Consider the following 16,606-nt stretch of genomic DNA (forward strand, 5'->3'; position numbering starts at 1 on the left):
TCAGGAATCTATGCAGCTCAAGTATAAAGACTAAGGTCTCACCCTGCTATTCTAGGCCTCTCCTATCTTCTAGGACACCTTTCTAGCCCTCTCTCATAGCTCCTGCTAAATTGCAGCCAAATCCCCTGCCTCCGAAACTCACTTGCTTGAGTTATTCTGTTGCCTAAAATGCTCTTGCCTTCAATTCCTATTAAAAATCTTTAGTTCTTTCAAAACCACTTCAAGCACCACCTCTTCCCTCCTGCCTTTCTTCTACTGTTGCCAGGCACTGAACTCTAAAGCTGAGCACAGAAAGGGAAATGCCAAAAGAAGGCAAAGTTGTTTGTGTACCTGCTTTCTCCTCCTGCCTTGAGATTCCCAGCAGGCTGAGGTTAGGTCTCAAAACATCCCAGGATGTCCCAGTCAGACCTTCTATTCAGTGGATGACCTCAGAATAGTCTCTACTTACCCTTCCCAGGTGGGTTCTTATTTTCCTTTGATTTCCAGGGGTTCAGTGAATGACCATTTAGGCAAATAAGAGAAAGCCCAACTTCCCACCTACCTTCCTATAAAGCACGTAGCACCCAGTAGATGCTCAATTAGTAAGAGTCTCCCAAAGAGCACTGGATCGATCCAAAGTGCAAATGGGGAAAAAAATACATATATATATAAACTGGAACAAAAAAGAATAAGGTAGAGGAAATAAATACAAACAGATTACAATGAATACAAATGGGTTAAATTCACCTGAGTCTTAGATTGGGCTAAAAAAAAAAAACAGGCTGTTTACAAAAGATAAACCTGAGAATTCTCTCTTCACATTACCCATCCTTCCAAGCCCAAGGGTTTGCCTGCGGCCCTTATACTTCATACTGCAGCACATAAGACTATTACCCCCTTGGCTCAAGCCATACATTATTGGTAGTGGATTACCTATCAAATAAAGGCTCAAGATTCTTTTAGGCACCAAAATTTTTATTAACCCACCTTCTTGCTCTCTTTTAACATTATAAACAATATATAAACATTATAAACCAAATTAATCTCTTTTGACCCAGGGTTGTGATAGGAACCATCAAGTTACAATGTGATGGCAGATCTATGCTACTTTTATGTTTCTCTGGCCCCTCTTAACCTCTGGCTGTCACTTCTCTTGCCCTTTCTTGGCTATCCCTTAACAATATATTCCAACCCCTGTAAAACAGGGACTAAAAGTACCAACCTCATTGCTCTGAGGTTTAAAAAAAAATGCAGAGCACTAAGCCGGGCTCTCAGGAGCATTCAAACTCCAACAGTTCCTCCACACCCTTTGACATAGCTCCTTTCCATCTGTCATGGGCTAAGGAACCAATGAACCTGTAAACCAAGAACATGGGTATAAAGTCCATAGGCCAAATGAGGGCCTGGGCGGTAAAGTGCATGGGCTTTGTGACCACCACTGCCAACTTCCAGCCTAAGGAAGAGCTGAGTGAGCAGTTCCAAAACCCCTGAGCTCATGGTTCCCATGTACCTCCATCATGACCAGGGCTTGAGTAGGGATTTCTCAATTCCCCCAGCCACACTTGAAACAGTATGAGGGATGCAGCAGAGACCAAAGACTGAGTGACAAGCCCCAGGGAGTCGATGGGGGAACATTATCAAACCAATCTCAAAGTTGGTGCCATTTGCTCTTGGGGAGGAGAGGTGGGACCCAGGCAAAGATAGCAGCTAGAAGGCAAAGGGCAGGCCTGGTTCTCAGTAGCGGTAGTGATCAGGCTTGAAGGGACCATCACGGGACATGCCCAGGTACTGGGCCTGCTTCTCAGTCAGCTTGGTCAGCTTCACGTTCAACTTGCCCAGGTGGGCTTCAGCCACTGCTTCATCCAGCTGGGAAGAAAAATAGGAAAACTTGGAATGAGTACCGTGATCTGGGATCCCTTATATGCATCCAGCTGCCAAAAGAGGCAAGAACTATTGTTTTGTGTTATCTGCTGGAGCGTTATGCATATTACCTCATTCTGTCCTTACAGCCAGCCTCCAGTGGATGTTTGGTCTTTGGCTGCTCAGCTCCCCTTCCTCAAGGGAGAACCATGCTAAATCCTCCTCTCCAAGTAGCCCTGGTGGGACCATCGATTACATTTCCTTCCTTATCCTCCACCAATCTAAGTGGCTAACCAAATGCTTCTCTGGAATTTATCTATGGACAAGACATATTTTTATGACAGGGGCTCTCAGGATTCCTAAACAGGGAAGCTATCAGTCTCAGGTCACCAGTGGCAAGTCTATTTGACAAATGAGTGAATATAGGGGGAAAAAAGAGCCAAGAGACACAGAAAAACAGAGCTCTGATAACAAGGAACCCCTTGATCCAGTGTCTGAATTTTACACTCCTCCATTATAGAACCAACAGAGAGTTCCTTTTTACATTAAACTGGTTGTGGCTGTTTCAAAATACGTCCTTAAATTCCTTGTCTATAAATTCATAAAACTTCCTTCAAGAGGTGGAGCCTCTTGAGTGACTCAATACTAACGAACAGAATAAAGCAGAAGTGATGGTGTGTGACTTGGAGGCTAGGTCCTAAAAGGCACTTCAGCTTCCTCCTTTGCTCTCCCTTTGGATCTGGGGGAGGCCAGCTGCCATCTCTTGAGGAAACTTAAGCAGCCCTATGGAGATATCCATGTAGCAGGGAACCAAGACCTCCTGCCAACAGTGATACGAAGTAGATCTTCTAGCTCCAATCAAGCCCACTGTTGACTACAGCCCTGACTGACATCTTGACTGCAACCTCATGAAGGACCTCAAGTCAGAATTAAGCTGCTCTCAAATTCCTGACCCATGGAAACTGAAATAATAAATGTTCTTTGTTTTAACCCAGTAAGTTTTGATGTTAAATTGCTACAACAGATAACTCATAAACTAGTTTGAACAGGGTTTCTATCGACCACTTGCCACCAAAAGGAGCATGACTAATAAAAAAAAAATTGCCATCTCCTTTATACAAATGTGGAAATCAAGGCTCAGAAAGGTGGAATGACTTGCACTTGCCCAAGGCCACAAAGCTAGTTAAAGACAGAGCTAGGATTTGAACACCCAGGGTCCATCTGGCTCCAAAGCCCCATAACTTGTCTCAAATTATGGCCTACAAGGCAGCTCTGAAGAGGCAAAACAAAGACCAAGGAGGACAGAGGCTGGGGTTAGATAAGGCCAATTCCTAAGTCTGACTAATCTTGAATGCATAAAGGGGGCCTGGAAAGAAGGGCAAAAGAGAAGGATCAGCTCTAAGTGGGGCCCTCACTTTCTCAGCATCCATCTCTAGATGGGGCTTCTCTCTACCCTTAGGTCCCAAGTCCCATCTTATGATGACACAACAGCCTTTAACCACAGCCCAGCCCAGAGAGCTTTACATTCCCAAATGGTTTCACATCCACTGTCTCATCAGAGCCTCACAAAAGCCCCTAAGAAGGGCAAGGTTTATTTTTCTATTTAATAGATGAAGAAACTGGGGAGAGGCAACCAAAGGCAGGAGCAGAGCCCAGCCCCAAGTCCATGTCAGTTCTGGAGGCAGAACAAAGGTCTTCAAAGCCTAGCCCAGAGCACCTTTCCTTCTCCCCACCCTGCACCCAGAAGGTAGTATGTCATAAGAGTTAACAACTTGAATAGACAGAACTGGGATCAACTCCTGGCCCAACATTTACAGCTATGGGGGCAACTCTGAACCTTAGTTTCCTCATTTGTAGGATGGATCTCTCACACCATTACAAAGATCAGTGATATTCAGGAGTGCTTGGTTCAAGTAGGTACCTTAACAAGTGGCTGCTCTCTCTGCCATTATTGTTAACCAAGGTTCCTAATCCATTGCTCACACATCGCATGTGAGATGTGAAGCCTGTCTCCAATCTATGTCTTGACAGTGATGGAGGAAGAAGGTAAGGAAGGGGCCAGGTGCTGAGGTAGGAGGTGAGATCTCTGACATTTCACTTCCAACCCTGGCCTCATTTCAAAGGCCTGCCCAATTTCTCACCATATTCATAATAGCCATATTTCCTCCAATTTAGAGATAGAGGTCAAGTGAGACTTTTCTTAATCCCACAACAATAATGGGGACTTGGCAGGCTACACAGGACAGGATAGACCCTTATAGGTAAAACATCTGGTCAGGCAAGATAGTGCCTTAGGAAGACTAGAGAGAAGGGAGTTCACTGGCTCTGGGGACAGACAACCCAGCCTCTTCCTAGTTCTTATCAATTAGCAGAACCAGCTTTACAAAGGGTGGGAGGAATCACATGGAGACTCCATCACTGCCTCTCCAATAGAAGCAAGGGCTACTCTTACCATTTAGCTGGGAGGGAAACTGAGGTCCAGTCAGGCTACATAGCAAAACCAAGGTCACCTATGACACTGGCAAAAAGAGCCAAGACTAAACTATAGCACTCTGACCTGGGGGTTGGGCACATTGTATGGGGTGTCAGGAAGAGTGCTGCATTTGCTATCAGATGACCTTACTGTCATGGTTACCCTGACCACACATTCACAGCATGTCAGGTGCCATCATCTCATTTCAAGGCCATAATCTTGCAGGCTATAGGCTGCATTCAGCTTATAAACATGCCCAAGTTGACCCACCTGTTTACATTTGAAAATTGAATATTTCACACGAAGATCTTGGTATCTGGTTTCTCTTGAAATGTCAGGAGCTCTGGTCCATTGGGCCCAGGTTTATGACAGGCAGCCAACCCCTTCACCAGGACACATGCTCTTAGGTCAGCCCATTCAACTGTCCAATCGCTGTGGCCATGTGGGTTTGTGACCCATGATCTAGGGAGATCCTCACCATCCTTAAAGGAGGTACTAGTACCTTCATTTTACAGATAAGGAAATGGAGGTACAGAGAAGTTAATAACTTGCCCCAGTTACACAGCCTCTAAGTAAGGCTGAGATTCAAACCTGGATGTCTCACCCCAAAGCCCGTGCTCGCCTCACCACCCAGCCCTGCCACTCTGGGAGTAATTCCCTGCATGAAGCCTCAGTTTTGTTCTCTGTTAAATGGAGAGATGATTTCTGCACCGTGGAGGACCCTGTGAAGGTCTTCAAGAGTAGAGAGGCGAGCACTTTATGAATTCTGGCAAGCACTGCATGGAGCACACAGGGTTGGACACATGGCCCTTGGCCTGGGGTGGAGGTAGGAACCCACCTTCTTGGGCAAGAAGTGGACTCCGACGGAGTACTTGTCTGGGTGGGTCCACAGCTCAATCTGTGCCAGCACCTGGTTGGTGAAGGAGTTGCTCATCACAAAGCTAGGGTGGCCCATGGCACAGCCGAGGTTGACCAGCCGGCCCTCGGCCAGCAGGATGACGCGGTGCCCGTTCTTCAGTAAATAGCGGTCTACCTGCAAGTGGGCAGAGCAGCGGTAAGGGCTGGCAGGGCACGGCTCCCAGTGCCCACCCCTGCCCTCATCCCACCCTCTCGTCCAGCAGGCTTCCCTGCATCCAGCACTGCCCATGAAGAGCCCAGACTGCCCTAGAACAACCTCCAGCACAGGGCCTGGCATACACAATTAATCAGAGCCAGTATTTATTAAGCAACTCTGAGCTGCAGATCTCATAGCTGCTATGAGAATTTAAAGAGCTGACATGTGCAAGATACTCAGTTTAAGTACTAAGTACTAGCTAATGTTATCATTATTATTACTGGCATGTGCCCTGGCCTAAGAACACACACATAACCACATGTATGTCTGTGTTTGTGTGTGTGTGTGTATAAATAATTATCACATTTAAACCTACTAGCAACCCTATGATTTATTAGCCATTTACTACTATTTTCCCCATTTCACAGATAAATAAACTGAAGTTTAAAGTGTTAAGTCACTTGTCCAGAGCTACACATTGTGAAGTGGCTGCAATTTGAGCCTGGACAGTCTGAGGACAGATCCCATGTTCTCAATCACCATGATCAGTAAAAAGCTGCATGCAGTGGTAATTCAACCTTGGCTGCACATCAGAATCATTCTGGGAGCTTTAAAAAATGTGGATGCCTTGGCCTCACTGTGAGATTCCAATTTAAGTAGCCCTGAAACCAGGCCCTCTTCCTCCCCCATCCATTGCCCAGGTTGCCAGAGCCTCAGGTCATCTGCCCTCCTTGCAGCCAGCCCATGAGCATGCCCTGCTTGGCGCTCCATCTGCCAACAGGGCCAGGGCTTCTCACCTGAGGCTTGATGTTGACCTTCTCCACGGCGTTCTCGTTCAGCCACTTGACATCAATCTCCACGTCAAAGTGTCCAATGTTACACACAATGGCGTCATCTTTCATCTGTTCAAAGTGCCTGTGGGGGAGCCCCAGCCCATGAGAGACTGTCAAAGATAAAGAGCAGCCCCAAGCTGCCCCCTCCCTCACTCCCAGGGACCCCCAACCTGTCACCTACCGGCCAAGGATGATGTCAATACAGCCTGTGGTGGTGACAAAGATGTTGCCCTCCTGACAGGCCTCATCCATGGTGGTCACTTCATAGCCTGTGTAGAGACAGTGTCTGTGGGTCATCCAAAATGACCTTACCCCTCCTCTGGCCCCAGTGGCTGACAGCCAATCCTCGCCCTATCATACCCTCCATAGCAGCCTGAAGTGCGTTGATGGGGTCGATCTCCGTGATAATGACGCGGGCCCCGAAACCCCTCAGAGCCTGGGCACAGCCCTTGCCCACGTCGCCATAGCCTGCTACCACTGCCACTTTGCCCGCAATCATCACGTCTGTGGCCCGCTTGATGCCATCTATGAGGGACTCCCGGCAGCCATAGAGGTTGTCAAACTTGCTCTGAAAGGAGAGGGGATGGGGGGTGTCGGGGGCAGGCAAGGCCCTGGGGCCTCACCCACTCTCAACATCTCAGCCTGATGGGCCTTGGGCTGATCACCTCCTGGGACTTCTCCCCCCCAGCTACAGTGCTCATATGCCCCTTGCCCTCATCAGACACAGGACTTTCTCCCTAGTCTTTTTCTGCCAGTCCAGAAGACTTCCTGAGGATCAACTACTATGAGAGATCACCCAGTCAAAGAATCTCCTTCACTTCAAAGCTTCTCTGAGGCTCACTATATAGTTCTTTGCCTCATTCATGCACTTATCACCCTCAGTCTACGATCCCCTTCCCCCTCAAATGAGGACTAACTCCCTAGCCTGAAGCCTTTCCAGGGGACTTTCTTCAGGGGCCTACTCCTGAGCTGCTCTGGTAAACAACAGCTGGAGCCATCATTGCCCCACAGGCTCACCTTGGTGACGGAGTCGTTGACGTTGATGGCAGGCACTTTCAGGATCCCATTGGCCATCATCTTGTACAGGTTGTGGACTCCCGTTGTGGTCTCTTCAGAGATGCCTCGGATGCCTGAATAAGAGGGAAAGGGGTGAACCTCAGGCCAAGAAGGGGCTGCCCAACGGATGGGGGCCTCTGGGAGGAGACCCCAGGAGCCTCAGGGCCGTCTGATCTCAAATTCGTCATCTTTGCCTCCTAAAGCTGCCTCTTTCTGGGTTCCCACTTCTGTAACTGATACCACAGCCCACCCAATCACTTAGGCCAGCAATGAGGGAGGAGTCACCACCATCACCAGGCCAGCAGCCAGTTTTAACATGCGTATTTTCAGAGAAAGTTTTTCAATACTGTCTAATTACCTTCCTTTGCTCTTAGGATCTTTTCTCTTGGTCTGTTAAATCTTCACACATCTGGTCTTCACTAAAGCTCCAGCCTCCACAGTGAAGGAAGCTGCCATGCTAGCTAACTTTGTTACCTGATTGTCTATCCTTTCTTGCCTCAGGGCCTTTGCACTCACTACACCACCACCCCTTACTTTTTCCCCACCCTCCTTTTAACAAAGCTGACTCATTCCCAGTTAGTTGTTCCCAGCCCTGGCTTTATGCTTGCCCTTGGACCATCGTATCAGCCAGGCCTCCCCTCGCCACCCCAGCCCCGCACCATCAGAAGTCAGGAGGCACAGCACACCTACAGGAGCCTGCTGTCCTCCCGTCTTCCACAGAATCTGCTGCTTGAGGCACTGGAGTCCTGCCAGGCCTGCTGCTTTCATGTAGGCAAGCAAGCCCCATTTAGACCAGCAGCCAGCCCACTTACCCATCCTACTCACCTGACAGGAGCTGTGGGTACTTGGTGTGGATGAGGTTGGTGAGGTCACCACCATCGTCCAGAATCATGTTGAGGGGCCCATCCTTGAAGTACAGAGTCTGCTCAATGCACCACAGATATTCCTCATCGGTTTCACCCTTCCAGGCGTACACTAAAGAGTGAGTGGCACATCAGGGCCTGGCCTTCCCCATTGGCACCTGCTCCAGGGAACCACCTGAGTAGAGCCTCTACTATCTCATTCTTAATTCCAATCCCCAGCCACCTCTAGCCCCTCTGAGGACTCAGCAGTGGTAAGAACACAACTGGGAATCACAGAAATCTGAGTACAAATCCTGGTTCTGCACTTTGCAGCTGTGTGACTTTGGGAAAATCACTTCACCTCTCTGAACCTCAGTTTCCTCATGTATGAATTAATTAGTGTGAATTAAGAAAGACAGAAGCCATGTACAGATATAGATATCTGGAAATAATTTCTTTTCCTACCCCCTTCTCTCTGGCCCCAACCCACAATGACTAGGGTTCCTACCCACAATCCCTATTGCTGGCATGAGGGTGCTGCAGGGGCAGAGAGCATGGGACAAGATTTCTCATTTATTCCACACTGAAAGGATTTGATGGCTCAGCAGTCTCTGTGTGGATTATCCTAGGCAAAGTCTGGCCAAAAAACTACTAACAGCAGCTACCGTGTATGAACCAGCATTTTCTCTGTGCTAGACTTACTCGAATTGCTTCAGACATTTCTTGTATTTCCTCACAGAAACCCTGTAAGGCAGGCATTACTATCATCATCAGTTATAGATGCCCAGAGAGGAGCTAAGATGTGCCCAGGTCACTCAGCACAGCATTCCAGAACAGGCCTCAGAATCCAGGGCTCCTGACTGCCAGCCCAGGCTCCTCCCAACATATGGTACAACCGGGACACAGGTGTGGCGCTCCCATGAACCTCCTGTGAGCAAAGGCCACCTGCCAAGCAGGGTAGCTTCCCCTCTCCCAAACTGGGGCAGACAATGGTCTTAAAAACAAGGCCTTTCCCAGAAAAAGGCCATGGAACCCAAACAAGGCTGAGGAGTTAGGGACATGCCAATCCAGCCTCGGTCAGTCTCTGCAGAGGTCCTCGCTTACTCTTTACCCTCTACCTATAGTAAGTTAGAAGGAACTGTGGACATCCTATTTCATCATCATCAGGAGTAACCAGTTCCCTCTCCAAGCCCAGGCAAATAAGTGCCCGCTTCTCCAGCAACTTGTAAGAAAGTCCTTCCTCTTTAGTCCTGGTCCTTCCCAGCACCCTAGACCATCAGGTCCTACGGAATATATGTCTAGGGCTCCTTTTCTGCCCAGAATGCCTCCCTGATTCTTTTAAAAACAGACACACATCCTTCCTTTAAGGAATTCCCTCTTTTCAACATCACATGGTTCCCAATCATTAGATCTCACCCTTCCTGGCCACATGACTTGAATTGGGCCAGTAAGTGCCTTCAATAGAATTTTCGATGACCACTGAACAAAGCTCTTTCCAATGGGTCACTAGGCTAGGATCCTGTGGCTATGACTCCTCTCCCCTGTCATAGGAAAGCTTGTAGCAATAGAAGTTAGTGAAGAAAACAGAGAAAAGCAGAGTCCCTTCATGCTTTCCCACATCCCCCAGAAACAAGCAGGACTCACCTGGAATGCCAGCCTTGGCAATGGCAGCTGCTGCATGGTCCTGGGTGGAGAAGATGTTGCAGCTGGACCACTGCACCTGAAAAAGCCAGCAAAACAAGGTTAATCCCAGACAGCTCAGAAGACCAAGGTCACCAGAAAAAAGCCCTGGAGCTAGGGGCAAGTGGCTCTGGATCTATATCCAGCCGATTCTGCGACCACGGGCTGAGGACCCTGGTGAGTGGATGGGAGCTAGAGCAGTGACAAGACCCAACTTACGTTTTAAAACATAGCTCTCTGCTGTAGGGGAAAGGCTCCATAAGAAAGTAAGGAGATAAGTGAAGAAGTTGTTGTAGGAGTTCAGACAAGAAATACAATAAATAAATAAATACATACATACATATATACATACATACGTACATACATACAAAAATCAAGGAAAAAAACAAAAAATAAAAACGAACAAACAAAACAAAACAAAAAGAAATACAGCTATAGCTGTGGAGGTGATGATGGGTATATTCTGAAGGCTGAGCTGACAGGATTTGCCACAGGATTAGTTGGTGGAGTGAGAGAAAAAGAGGAGTCAGGGATGACCTCAGTTCTTGAACTGAGACAACTTGGAAGGCTTGAGTTTGCACTGGCTTACATGGAGAAGACTGCAAGAAGAAGTGGGAAATCATGAATATGTTCAGACATGTTGAGGCTGAGATGTCAATCAGATTTCCAAGTGGAGATGACACACCAGCTGCTGGATATGCAGGTATAGAGTTCTGGGGAGAAGTCCAGGCTAGTACACATATTTGGGCATCATCACCATTTAGACAGTATTTAAAGCCATAAAATCAGATGACTAAGAGTGTGAGTGTTAAAAAGAAAGAAGTCCAAGGACTGAGCCCTGATGTACTCCTTTTTTTATTTTTGTTTTTTAACGTCTTCAGTGTAATTTTAAATAGCCAGTCCACCTGACAGTCCTTGTTTTGTTTTGTTTCGTTTTGTGGGGGTAGGTAATTAGGTTTATTTATTTTTTAACGGAGGTACTGGGGATTAAACCCAGGACCTCATGTATGCTAAGCAAGCACTCTACCAATTGAGCTATACCCTCCCGACTCTATTAGGTGGTTTTGACTGCTCTGCCCTGCCCCCTCTTTGGTTAAGATCTTGCTCGGAGGGGGGAGGGTATAGCTCATTGGGACACATGACCCAGGGTGAACCAATCAGAGTCCACCATCCTCCTGGCAGCCATGATTCGCCAAGGGCAGACACATGACCCAGAGAGGGCCAATGAGAGCCATCTTTAGATGATTCAGTAGGACTCTCACGTTGAGCTTTTCCTACCAGAGCTCCTCAGTCAGGAGAAAGTTTTTTGGAGGTAGTCAGACCCTATCTTCCCAGTGAAAGAGAAAATCTTCAGAAGTCACCACAAACAGGACTGAGAGGTACTGCGAAAAGGCTGGAGCTAAAGCCCCTGCTGGGCCTGAGGGGGCACAAGACTGGACTTCCCCGCTCCACAAGGAGCTGCTACGGGCCTCACCTCAGCACCCAGGGCAACGAGGGTCTCAATGAGGACAGCTGTCTCCACAGTCATGTGCAGGCAGCCGGCAATACGGGCGCCCTTCAATGGCTTGGAGGCCGAGTACAACTCCCGCATGCGCATCAGGCCCGGCATCTCATTCTCTGCGAGGTCCAGGGCCTTGCGTCCCCAGGTGGCCAGGCTGATGTCAGCTGCAGGGGCAGGATGAATGGGGAGATCGTGAGCCACCTCATCCCACCAACCAAGAAGCACCATCACTTGGCACTCATCCATTTGTGGACTCGAAACACTAGGCTGGGTGATCTGGTCGCTGTACTCATTCAACAAGGATTTATGGAGCCAGGGCAGTCAAAAAAAAACCAAAAAACAAAAACCAAACAAAGTACATGGTCCCTGCCTAACCGCAGCTTATAGCCTTGTGAGAAAACACATTTAATCAAAGAATCACACAGGTACATGAATATTACAACACAGGTAAGTGCTCCCCTGAAAAACAGCTATCAGCCTATATACTTCCCACTACCCTTTCTGCCACAACCTACCAACCTCGTTTCCTAAATATTTTAACCCCTAGCTCTCCATCTTCCAAGTCATCAGTCTTGGTGACTTCAACACTCATAAATGATGTAATCTAACACCTTGGACTTGACACAGTTCCTTCAACTCCTCGAACACATTAAAATGCTTCTTCACTCCTGATGTTTCTCTCCATATGGAGGGAAATCGTCTGTATAACTAACACTCCTGGCATCTCTCTGCCCCAGGGGAGGTGGAGTGACTTGTCTGATTAGTAAACTTAGGAGGACGAAACTGGGCACGCTCAGTTCAGCTCTCCCTTCCTTTGCAAGCAAGCAGTAGCCTGCCTGCCTGCAGGAAGCATGTTCTTCCACAGAGGAACCTACCGAGGCCCACCATGCCTGTAACTGGGTGGGTCAGCTGCTGAATTTAGGGGTCCAGTTAGCATGACCACTGGACTTTGACACACATCTACATCCTCTGGCTTCGGTGTTATTAGTAATGAAAGTTATATTTTGGCCTCTGTCTGCCACCCCAGATGTCTCAAATTTGTCCAAATTCTTGGGCAAGAAAGGATACTATAATGAGCTCTCTCACTATCTCAATACAATCATTCCTCAGCATCTGCAGGGGATTGGTTCCATGAGTCCCTGTGGATACCAAAATCCATGGATACTCAAGTCCCTTATATAAAATGGTGTAGTACAATGAATACTACTCCTCTAATAATCTCTCCCTTCCTCCCTGCCACACTAGCCCATTCTCAAGGTCAATTCCTAGGTCAGTGTTTGCAAACTTCCCTGATAAGAGTCATCTGACATGCTTATAAATATCCTCTGGAAAATTAAATTCAGAGGTCTAGGATCAGGCCTGGAGCTCCTGGTGATTTTTATCTTTAGGGGAGATAAATTCTGCCAGTCACCCAAGGGGATGGTGGGTGGGAGGCAGAGGACTGTAGAGAATAAACAATAAAACCAATAAAACCAACTAAGTCCGCTTCCTACTGTACATCTAAGCAACTTCAGAGATGACTTCACTACTCCACTGAAACTGCTCTTCTCAAGGTCTCTGTAAGGCCTAATCTAACTAATGGTCAATTATCTACGTTCATGTTTCTCCCTGCAGCACAAATAATACTTACTGTTCTCTCCTGAAACCCTTCCTTTGCTTGGCTTCTGTGCCTATCCTTCTGTGGTTTTCCTACCTTCCTACCTCCTCTTCCTGTAACAGAGTAAAGTTTGGAAGCCCTCAGGGCTCCATCATCCCCCTCTTCTCTCCTACCAGATGAGCTCATCCCATTTTATGGCCTGAAATACCTTCTCTATGGCAGTGACTCCCACACATTCATCTCCAGTGTAAACTCCTTCCCTGAACATGAGACTCATATAATCCAACTACCTATTCAGCATCCCCAGTTGGATGCCCAACTACATTATGTGTCAAGTTTGAGCCCTCATGACTCCTTGCCCCTCACCCACAAATCTGTTACTCTCTGCAATCTTCCCATGTTAGGAAATGAAACCACCATTTGACCAGCTACTCCAGCCAAAAACTTATGATTTCTTGATTCCTCTTTTCCCCTTTCACCTCCTTCCAACCCATCAGCACATCGTTGGCTCAATATCCCAAGTACAAGCAATCCAACAGCATTGCACCACCCTGGATCACTGAGGTAGCCTCCTCGCTGGTCTCCCTGCTCTCACATACTATTCTCCCCACAGAATCCAGAGAAACAAGCTTTTAAATTACACAACCTCCATTCTTCTACTAAAGTAAAAACTGAACCAACCTCCAATGGCTTCCCCTTAACCATGAATAAAATTCTAACTTCTCACCTGGCTTTAGGGTGGCCCAGGTTACTGCCCACCCTTCTCCCCCACCTCCTCACCTCTTTCTCCCCCTCACTCAACCACATGAACCTCCTTATTGCCTTCAGGTGAGCTAAACTCATTCCCACCTCAGGGCTTTAACCCAAGCAGTTCTCTAGCCTGGAGGGCTCCACCCAAAGCACCTGATACAGTACTTGGCACACAGTAGGTACTTAACAAAAACCCGGAAACTAAAAGGAACTTAGTATACTGCTGCTGGAGGAACAGAGAATGTGCCAGGGTGACTCTAGTAGATGAGTAAGATGATGGATTAGAATTTGATTCCTAATGAGGTGGGAAGCTTACAGAGTTTTAAGGGGAGTATCATGCCCAGACCTGTCTTTCAAAAAGACCCCTTTGATTATTCCATGTACCTATGGAGCAAGAGACCTAGGGAGACCAGAACTGGGGTGGTGGCCGTGGAGACAGAGAAGTGGGCAGATCTCCTCATGTAGAAAATGGAGACAATACTGCTACATTTTACATATGCATGTCTGTCCCACCCTCATCCTTGAGTCACTTTTGCATCTCTAGTGCCCGGGGCCTGGCACAGCAAAGGGGTCAGGTACTAACCATACCCGTTATTAAGGCTGAATAAGAGACGGCCCATGAAAGGGGCTGGCAAAAGACAAGGGTGGCAAAAAAGACACAATCTGAACCTAGTCCAGTTCCCAGCATTTACCAATGAGGAAAAGGCCCAGAGAACAGTTTGCCCAAAGCCAGTTGACGACAGAGGTGGGACTGGTGGCCAGGTGGGGACAGAGCCAAAAGGCTTCCGGGAGGAGCCCAACAGTTGTGAACAGTGGGTTCTGTCCTATCCCGCTAAGCTCCATCCCCTCTACCACCACCTGTCCCTCTAGCTAAAAAGAACTCTTTCACTGCCCTCAGGACAGCTGTGCCAGCCCTTAAGTTTTCATGGATCCCTCACCTCCAAGGGCACAAAAAGGTATGGAGTTCCAAACTCTTGAGGGTTTTGGTGCCCAGGGGAGCTGAGGACTTGCAGAGGTTGCAGTAAGACCTGTCCCAGGATGAGCCAAGAGGAATAACAGCAAAACTTTCCCTGAGCCTGTTTCTTCATCTGTAAGGTAGGAAATCATCCCTAACCTTCCTATGAACCCTGAGAATTAAAGATGCCATATGGCAAGCTCTGGCCCAGTACGCCCTTCCGGGATGGCAAGCCTACCCAGCCGAGCTCCTCCACTTCCAAATGGAGACTTTATCTCCTTCCCCACAACCCAAATCCCTCAAACCCTGACCCGTCTTCTCTCTCCACAATATGACAAGCCCCCATTTCAGCTCTCCTACTGTTGTAACCTTGACTTAACCTTTCTGGGCTTCAGTTTCATCCACACAATACGGACAACAGTCTACTCTGGTCTGCTACTTGATAAACTACTATTGATAAGCTACTATTTCCACAGAATCGTTCCAAGTCACTTCCTATTAGGGCTTTGGTTTCTTCCTCTGTATAATGGAATAAAGTCCACCTCTAAAAATTATTCTGTAAACAAATGCAAATCCCCAGGTACACAGCAAATGTTCCATAAATGTTGATGCCTTTCTTCAGGTTTAATGGTGTCTTCAATTTGCTATAGAAACTGCTACCCAGCCTGAACTGGTTTTTGCTTAAAGTTCATTCGGGTTGTTCCAAGTTGTGCTCACTTATATACAGTGGTGAAAAGGTGTGCACGGCCTGGTTTCATATCCTGCTCTACCACCTCCCAGCTGTAAAACGGTGGGCAAGTTATCTTTTTTCCTGTGTCTCAGTATACTCACTGTAAAATGAGAAAGTAATAGTCCCTACCCTAAAAAGCCATAAGAATAAAAATGAGTTAATCGAGAATAAAAGTAGGAGGCAGTGCCCGTTCCACAGTAAACACCCAATAAACTATCCGTGTATCAGCTTCTATCCACAGGACAGCAGGGAGAATTTTTCTAACCACTCCAAAATTTCCTCGAGATTCTCTGTACGATTGTCCCTACTGGCCAGGTGGGTGACCTCAGACGTTGAGTAACAAGCCCAAAGTCCCTTGTGAGTGGACTAGTGCCGGCCTCGGGCTCAGTCTCCAGGCCTCTCCACACATGCCCTTCGGGGCCCCAGGGCCCCAGCCCTCCATGTGGGAGGCCCAGAGAGGGATGGGCACTTGTTCGGGACTACTAAGTTGCCCAAGGAGCCGGTGCAGGCCTAGGAAGCAGGATCCAAGCTCCCTGGTGTAGGTCCCGGCAGGTGTCATTGGCCCCAAGCCGCCACTAGGTGCGCGTTCCCCGCCTGCCCCAGCCGGCTGTGTGCGGAACACGCCGCCAGTTCGCCGCTCCGCAGCCCGCGCCGCTGCACCGGGCCTTGCGGAGCATGCCGGGACTTGTAGTCCGCGGCCGCCTCCAAAGACCCGCTCGCGGCCGCGGGAGAACTCCAACTCCCAGGCGGCCTTGCGCGGCTAAGACCGCACCGTGCCAGCGATTCAAGGCGGTCCAGGGAGCCCTGGGTCGGCCCCGCGGCCACCGCACCGACAGGAACCCAGCGGGCGCAGAGCAGACGCAGCAGGCTGCACGCCCTAGAACTCACCGACTTTGTAAGGCAGCTTGTCCGACATGTTGGCTCAGCTTCCGTACGGAGTGATGGACGCGGGCGAAAGAGGCTGGGCCTCCGGCTAAGAACGGGCACTGGGAGGGTGGCGCCGGGCAAGGATCTGCGAGTAGCGCCGGCTCCTTTAAATATCTTCCTCTTGCTTGCATATTCATGAGTCCCGCTGGAGCTGCGCCATCCGGGCGGGGCCCAGGGTACGGGGGCGGGGCCGGAACGGACTTAGATCACTGCTGAGTCCGTTTTCTATCCCACGCGGTCTCGTCCTCCCCGACCCGGTTGCGAAGGGAGCTCGGGAGAGACTTGAAAGCGACCCCGAGGCCGATCTTTTCCTTCACTGGTTCATCCAGTGAACCCGATGTCAAAACCGAGTGAAACTGAAATTCCAAC

General features: G+C 48.5%; 1 protein-coding gene across 1 annotated transcript; it reads right to left on the bottom strand.

The window, feature by feature from the left end:
* Window positions 1-933: 933 nt before the first annotated feature.
* AHCY (adenosylhomocysteinase) lies at window positions 934-16,358 on the bottom strand. The gene is made up of 10 exons (XM_010960841.3): window positions 16,199-16,358; window positions 11,252-11,442; window positions 9,742-9,817; window positions 8,081-8,230; window positions 7,217-7,329; window positions 6,560-6,767; window positions 6,381-6,468; window positions 6,164-6,281; window positions 5,151-5,345; window positions 934-1,845 (listed from the first exon to the last, which is right to left on the bottom strand). Exons 1-10 carry the CDS (start codon window positions 16,224-16,226, stop codon window positions 1,714-1,716), a joined length of 1,299 nt encoding a protein of 432 aa, XP_010959143.2. The 5' UTR covers window positions 16,227-16,358; the 3' UTR covers window positions 934-1,713.
* Window positions 16,359-16,606: the final 248 nt, after the last annotated feature.

This window comes from Camelus bactrianus, chromosome 19, assembly GCF_048773025.1.
Source record: "Camelus bactrianus isolate YW-2024 breed Bactrian camel chromosome 19, ASM4877302v1, whole genome shotgun sequence".
In the NCBI taxonomy this organism is placed as follows: domain Eukaryota; kingdom Metazoa; phylum Chordata; class Mammalia; order Artiodactyla; family Camelidae; genus Camelus; species Camelus bactrianus.

What these genes read in the sequence shown, in the direction of transcription:
- AHCY (XM_010960841.3), bottom strand. Translation starts at nt 16,226, where the DNA reads ATGTCGGACAAGCTGCCTTACAAAGTCG. An exon ending in CAAGCTGCCTTACAAAGTCG is followed by an intron (nt 11,443 to 16,198) that starts GTGAGTTCTAGG and finishes CTGCCCCTGCAG; the next exon opens with CTGACATCAGCCTGGCCACC. An exon ending in TGCCAAGGCTGGCATTCCAG is followed by an intron (nt 8,231 to 9,741) that starts GTGAGTCCTGCT and finishes CTCACTCTTTAG; the next exon opens with TGTACGCCTGGAAGGGTGAA.